The 7,354-nt window shown below is 33.0% G+C and overlaps 1 protein-coding gene across 1 annotated transcript; it reads right to left on the bottom strand.

Annotated features, from left to right (window-relative positions):
• Positions 1-335: 335 nt before the first annotated feature.
• LOC145053342 (mitogen-activated protein kinase kinase kinase NPK1-like) lies at positions 336-5,323 on the bottom strand. The gene is made up of 17 exons (XM_079001385.1): positions 4,797-5,323; positions 4,655-4,696; positions 4,156-4,221; positions 3,831-3,941; positions 3,657-3,737; positions 3,503-3,580; positions 3,291-3,373; positions 3,094-3,175; positions 2,871-2,971; positions 2,748-2,787; positions 2,530-2,589; positions 2,406-2,452; positions 2,112-2,316; positions 1,815-2,024; positions 856-1,169; positions 708-775; positions 336-635 (listed from the first exon to the last, which is right to left on the bottom strand). Exons 1-17 carry the CDS (start codon positions 5,118-5,120, stop codon positions 535-537), a joined length of 2,013 nt encoding a protein of 670 aa, XP_078857511.1. The 5' UTR covers positions 5,121-5,323; the 3' UTR covers positions 336-534.
• Between the last annotated feature and the right edge of the window lie 2,031 nt (positions 5,324-7,354).

Raw genomic sequence — 7,354 nt, 5'->3', positions numbered from 1 at the left:
AAGAACAAGTGAGAATAGATTTGGATTTTCGGTAATTGGGCATATAATGACGAGATAAGAAGAGATTTAAAATTAACCCAAGCATCAGAAGCATGGAGAACTTGTTGATTTTAATGTGTGTTACAAATTTTCCAAATCCATTGGTAATTGAAGGAACATATCCTTTGAAAGTAACGGATGCTTCATGTGTTGTGATGGAACCTATATGCTACCCAAAGTCAAAAATGAAAAAAGCTACAGCATCCGATCTAACCACAAACCTAACCTTTTTTCAATCCAAGCAAATAAAATATTTTTTTATTTTCATATTTCACATATAACAGGATCACAACAAATAAAAAAAAAAAAAATTTAAAGGTAATATTTATATGAGGGCGACCACATGGATTTAATACAAATTGAGGTGGTTTTGCTCGCCGTATTCGTTTGTCACATCTTCACTTTAAATAATAATATTAGAACTAAATACAATAACTAAATCAAAAACAAATCAAAACCCAACATTACACCCTTGCTCTCATCATCTTCATGTATTTAATTTCCAGGAAACACAAACCTCAATCGTTCTTTTTGCTTATTTATAATCCGATCCTTTGGGGACAATGTTTTTGCTACACCAGCTTGCCTCATCATCTCTGCCACATTCATAATTGTGAAAGGATTGAAGAAAAGATTGAAGAAAAGGATTGAAGAAAAGATAGATTTACCTCGTTTTCTTTCAAGCTCTTCAGCGAGTTCTTCTTTCCATCTTCTTTGCCTCTCTGAGAAGCTTGCCCTATAAAAGTACAATATTTTTAGTCTCCAATAACCACAAATAAGAAGCTAAATTTAAACAGAGCTTATATAGCCACAAACCTTGGACTAATGGCCTCTACTTGAGAATCATTCTGAGGAGACCGAATTTCATGTGGATTTTGATCATTTACACCACCAACACGCGATAAACTCTCAGAATTATTGTTAATATTATTACCAGGACTGGAAATGTCAACAGCTGAAGATAATCTCTTTCTTAGCCGCCTAATAGGTGATCTACTGCTTTTCGGAGGTAAGTGCAAGTTGTTTGATAAATTTTCCTTGTTTTCATTCCCAACAGGAGTAATTGTTGTATTCATCGAGTTGTAAAATTCTTCATATAGAGGCGTCTGCATCTTCTTCAGATCTAAAGCCTGTTTTCCACATACCCAACAAAATAAAAAGTTAAACATTTATTATGCAGTACAGTACACAGTACATGACATGACAGAACAGGTTGTACTGTGTTTGGTTTGCAGTTTGACTTTCGACTGGGATTAATGTGAATTGAGACGAGAAATGTAATTCTTGTCCCGCCTGAAAAGGTGGAACAATATTCGACAAGGACTTGCTCTCCATCCCTCATATGTGAAAATGACGTAAATGCCCTTCTCGTCCTCATTATTGAAAATAGCCCTAAAATGTTTGTCCAGTCCCTCCCATTAACTCCTATCCCATGTAAATAACACGGCCGTAGGCCGTGTTTTTTACTTTACACAGGATAGAACTCGAAGGGACTAAACAAGCTTTTTAGGGCTATTTTCAATGATGAGGTTGAGGAGGGCATTTACGTCATTTTCACATATGAGGGATGGAGAGCAAGTCCTTGTCAAATATTGTTCCACCTTTTTAGACGGGACAAGAATTACATTTCTTGTCTCGTTCACATTAATCCCAGTCAAAAGTCAAACTGCAAACCAAACACAGTACAACCTGTTCTGTCATGTCATGTACTGTGTAACAGGGATTTTATGTTCATTGAAGATAGAAAAGAAAACAAATTTAGAAACAAAATCCACCTTCTCATTAATGAATGCTATGATCTTTGTTTCTGTAACTTCTTCTTCCTCCTCTACCCCTGAAGGAAAAGTGAAACCATTATCTCCATCTGCAGTCATCTCACAAACTTCATCTGGAAACAAGTTAGCAGCTACATTCTTTCCAAGGTCAGGGCTCGCATCAAACTGACATGCCACGTCATCATCAGGTTCCATCATGGGGTTAAAACTCTGTCTCCAATCACATATTGTTAGAACCATAATATCCAAAAAAGAATACCATATGTACATTTTGGATGCCATCTATGCAGTTATTACCTTATTGGCATCATTGAATTCAAATTTCATAGATGTGTTTCCAGCCATCAGATCATCATCATCCATTTGACACATGTCATCATCATATCTACTTGAACCCCATCCAGAAAATTTCTCAGGGTATATAGTTGAGCACCTTACACTATCTTTATCATCAGCATCCACCATTCCACCACTACCACTTGTTTTCATGTTCATGCATATGCTGCAATAGCAATCAACTTTTCATTTATTGAAATAATTTATATAAGTAATAAAAAAAGGGTAAATCATAAATCTTATGGATTCTCTCACCTTCTAGGTTGCTTTATGGATGTTGGTATTTGATTGTTAGGTATGCCCTATATAACAAAAATGTAATAATTTATAGAAATATATTTAAAAAAAAATTAAGGAGTTTTTATGTTAGAATACTGACTATAACTGATGTGCGAAAGACAGGATGAGACTCCTCATACTCTCCAGTAACAAAAGGATGCTGCAAAGAATTAGAAAACACAAACCAAAACTTTTACTTTATTATGCAAATAAGTTTAAAAGGAAAAGAAAATTGAATAACATTTTTTTTGTTTCCAAATTAATTGTTATTCATTTCCAGTTTAGTGACTATAAATAAAGCTTGAAGATGAAGATCACCTGTAGTAACTCTGATGCATCAGGCCTGAGATTTGGTTCCCTATAAACCAATAAAGGTAAGGAAAAAAAATAAAAATAAAGATAATAATATAATATGAATTAGTACAAAAACAGAATTCATACTTTTGGAGGCATTTTAGCAAAAAATCCTTTGCTTCTGCAGAAAGATGATCTGGTATAGGTGGATGAGCTTTTGTTGTTCCTATATGAAAGAGAGCAGCAACCTAAACAAAACAAAACAAAACAAAAAAACACCCATGATTTATTTAGTACACATATGACATACCTAGGAATAAATTCCAAAACCTTAAAATCTCAGAACAATAAATTGTAAACAAAAAAACACCTCCTGATATTGTTGGCTCCATGGAGGCTTTCCAGTTGCCATCTCAATAACAGTGCATCCAACACTCCATATATCAGCAGAGCTACAAAAATAACAAATAAAAACAAAATAAATGTGATATAATTTTTTTTCAAATATATTTTTAAACATCATTTATTTATCCAGAAAACAATTAATGATTAATTGATTATACTAACAAGCTATGGCCAGTCTGGAGTATAACTTCAGGAGCCATCCAATATGGGGTACCCTTCATTGACTTTGCACCTGTCATTGTAGCCTAAAGAAAATAAATATATAAGCACACAGTTGCAAAAAGAAACATAAAAAATATATTTGAAAGAAATAATCAGTATATAAAGTAAAAGTATTGAATAATAATTAGGGCATAGCATATTAGCAGGCATACCAGCTCTACAACTTTCTTTGAGGCACCAAAATCTGCAAGTTTGATCCTTCCTTTATTATCAACAAGAATATTTGCCCCCTGTTGTCACAAAAAAGTCCACATATTCAACTACAAACATGAACTCATATCAGAGAGATAGAGAGAGTGAATTTACCTTGATGTCCCTATGCATAATGCCATTTTTGTGGAGATACTCCAGCCCTAATAATAATTGCTTTGTGTACATTCTTATCACCTGCTCCATTTAGAAACTTTAAGTTAAATTTCCAAGTTCCTTATGAAAAGATTCCATTAACTAAATTGCAAAATTATGGTAACAGTAACTTACAGATTCAGGGAAGGAGCCAAATTTTCCTAGGAGTGAAGAGATGGATCCACCTGGAACAAATTCCAAGAAGATATTTAATGATTCCTCCTCTCTAGCAGTTCCCAGATACCTCTGTAACAAAATCAAAGTAAAAAGGACACATAAGGTACATTGGCATAACATGATTATGTAGCTTTTGGATACTCTATGTATACAGTTATAGGTGGATAATGATGTATCTTTGATGATATATATGGATGATGATAAATGCTTTTGAAAATTGTTATTTTCCTGGTGTTGGGATTTACCAAATACAAGATAATAATAAAAATATATTGCAACTTACAACAATGTTTGGATGTGAAAGATTCTTCAATAACTTCACTTCTTCTTCAAGCTCCCGGATGTGTGCCTATCATGAGTAAAAATCCTCCATTAAGCTACCAATCTTTGAATACAGAGTCAAATATTCTATAATCTAATATTACAAATCAAAATCTTACAGTAACTTATTACTTGTATGTTACAAATCCAATACAAGTTTTGTGACTGCAATTTGTGTTAAAAAAATATGGTATGTGTCATATGATAGAAGTTCAGGATATAGTTAGTACTGTGCATCCTGAATTGAATTGTGATTAGCTAATTAATAGATCAGAGTGTGATCACTTAGTAACTTATTGATCCAAATCTGAGCCATTACAAAAGTGTAAACTAAGAAACAATCAGATTATATAGAAGACAAGTGATGATTAACTTATTGGTTATTGCCTCATTAGAATGGAAGCTTCATGAGGTCTCATCACAACCATGAGTGATTAAAAGCTATGTAAATAGAAACACACCTGCGTTTTGTCCTTTGAAGCAGTATTTACAACAACAGAAACCTGCAGATGAACACAACAAAGAACAACATCAATACCAAATCTATAAGATTTAGTACTACCACAAGCAACATGCAGCATATGCCAATTACGCCTTAAAAACCTGTTTGACAGCAAGTAGCTCCCCTGAATCGAGATTCATTCCCATATAAACCCTACCAAACGCCCCACAACCGATTAATTCTCCTTTCCGCCATCGGATCTGGGAGCCGGCCTCTTCGTTTTTGGTCTTCGCCACCGGTCTGCTTGGAGGTAGTGCCTGAATGGAAGACTTAGAGAAAAGTCCGATTTTTGATTTACGAATGCTTGAACCGATCTTTTCGACAAATCCACCGAAAGAATCGCCGACACCATTTTCATTTCCCCCACCGCCGGCGGAAGGTTTGAACACCAGAGATCGACGAACTGAGCCGATAAAATCTTGCATCACTTAGGGCCAAGTGAAGAAGTTGAGATTAATCAACTGAGGAAGTCGAACACGAATGTGTTACCAGGTTGTCCCTTGATCTCTTCTTCACTTGCAATGATGCGATGAGAGAGATAGAGAGAGGAGGGAACCGTTGGAGGAATTGGATTTCAAAAATGCAAAAATAAACAAATTGAAAATGGTAGTTTACGTTAGAGGCTTTTCACTCATGAAGCCCTAAAAAGTCTCATTTTCAAGGTGGTGTTTAATGTTTATGTCGATAAATAATAGACTATTGTTGAAAAAAGTATTTTAAATTCTCCTAATAAGAAATTTGATTAAATGTTCATGAATTTATTAAAACGTGACACTATGTATTGAGAAAAGAACAATTATATTTTTAAGGTTGTAAATTATATGTTGTCCATCGTATTTATATAATATAATACAATTTATTAATTTTTGTTCGCTTAGGGCGTGTTCGGCACGCAGCTTTTGGGAGCTTCTAGTTTCTAGCTTTTAAGAAAACGCTAGTTAAAAAGAAAAAACATTGTTCGGCAATAAGAGCGTTTAGCTTTTAGCCTAAACAAAACGCTCCAAAATCAAAAGCTATATGGAGTAGTTTTCAACTAAACGCTCCAAAATCAAAAATTACCTGCTACCAGATATCTGCGAACCGCTACCAGCTACCAATTAGTTTTGCCGAACACGCTCTATTCTTTTAATCATAGCTACGAGCTAACAAAACTTGATAATAGCAATCCACTATGGACACCATACTATAAAGTTGAAATTCAATTTAATAATAAAACACACATTAAAATGTCTATTTAGTACAATTAAAAGAGGATTTACTTAAATATTGTCATTTTTATTAGGAAATTAACATATTTCATTTTTTGTTTTTTTATAAGAGTGGTCGTTTCTAATGTTAAAATTGTGTATAATATAGATGTAAATTTCAATTGTGTTTTTATTGAAAGTCAAATTAAAATATTGAAGTTATTTTGGTTTTTGACTCAAAATAGATTCCGTCTAGATCATATAAGAAAACCAATAAGCATGGTTGTAGAAATAAAGATTAATCGTGGATTAATCGTTTGGTGTTCTCGAACCGACTAGGATTAATGTTTTTGATGGAAATTAGGGATTAATCGGGTTTGACGGGATTAATCGGTCTTGACGGGATTAATCGGGTTTGACGGGATTAATCGGTCTTGACGGGATTAATCGGTCTTGGTTGTTTGTGTAAGGTTTAATAAACTAACCAAAGAGACATCAAAAAGATGTAAACAATTATTCCACATAGAAAATGTATCATAAAAGATATTAAAATAAGAAATTGGTTACCAACATAGAAAAGAAAATTAGTTACATGGATACTAAGATAGTTGGAATATGTATACTTTGTTAACCTCCCACCAAGATGAGATGATCAAGGACCCATTGATAATCAAGGTCTAGCTCCATTACTAAGTTGTCACAAAAATTGTTCAATATAACCAAAACATCATGCACTAAAAGGTTGCAACTCCAACATCACATGTCTTAATATAATAACATGTTGTTTATATGCACAAATAAAATAGTTAATAGCTAATTACTAAATATCTTTTAGAAAAAGAAATAAGTTGCACCCTTTTGTAGGCCCACGTCGAAGCTCCTCCAAGGGTCATCCTGCTAGGGGGAAACTTGTTAGATAATAGTAAATAGTGATCGTTTAAGTGAAATCTTTAGTTTAGTACTTGATCGGATTCAAAAATTAATTTATATTGTAGAATTTTTATATTTACTCTTTTCTTGTGATTTCGTTGATGAAATCATTCTAAGGGATGTGTACAAGTTTTGGATAAAAAGCTTTAACATTTAAGTGAAATAATTTATTACATAGAAAATTATATTTATAATTAAATCAACTAAATAATAATAAATTTAAAATGTCAAGTTCGTTATTTTGGAATAAATAAATTAAACTTTAATTAATTCGGTGATAAGTTAGGTCAAAGCTTTTATTTAGGTAGATAAGGGATGAACTTGAATAAACTCGTTTAACTAAAATTTGGATATAATTTGTAAGAGTTTTAATCATATAGAGGTTGAATTATATGATATGAGACTAGAAATATTAACTAGAAAGTTAGCTAGGTTAAGTAGAAACTTTGAATGTTGTCAATCTTACCAACTATGTAAATTATGGTGCAACTTTGACTTAAATTGTTGAACTAGATTTTGGACCTATATTGTTAAATTATTAA

This window comes from Lactuca serriola, chromosome 5 (assembly GCF_051521515.1).
Source record: "Lactuca serriola cultivar US96UC23 chromosome 5, Lser_US96UC23_V15, whole genome shotgun sequence".
Lineage (NCBI taxonomy): Eukaryota > Viridiplantae > Streptophyta > Magnoliopsida > Asterales > Asteraceae > Lactuca > Lactuca serriola.
This window is presented reverse-complemented; position numbering and strand designations above follow the sequence as displayed.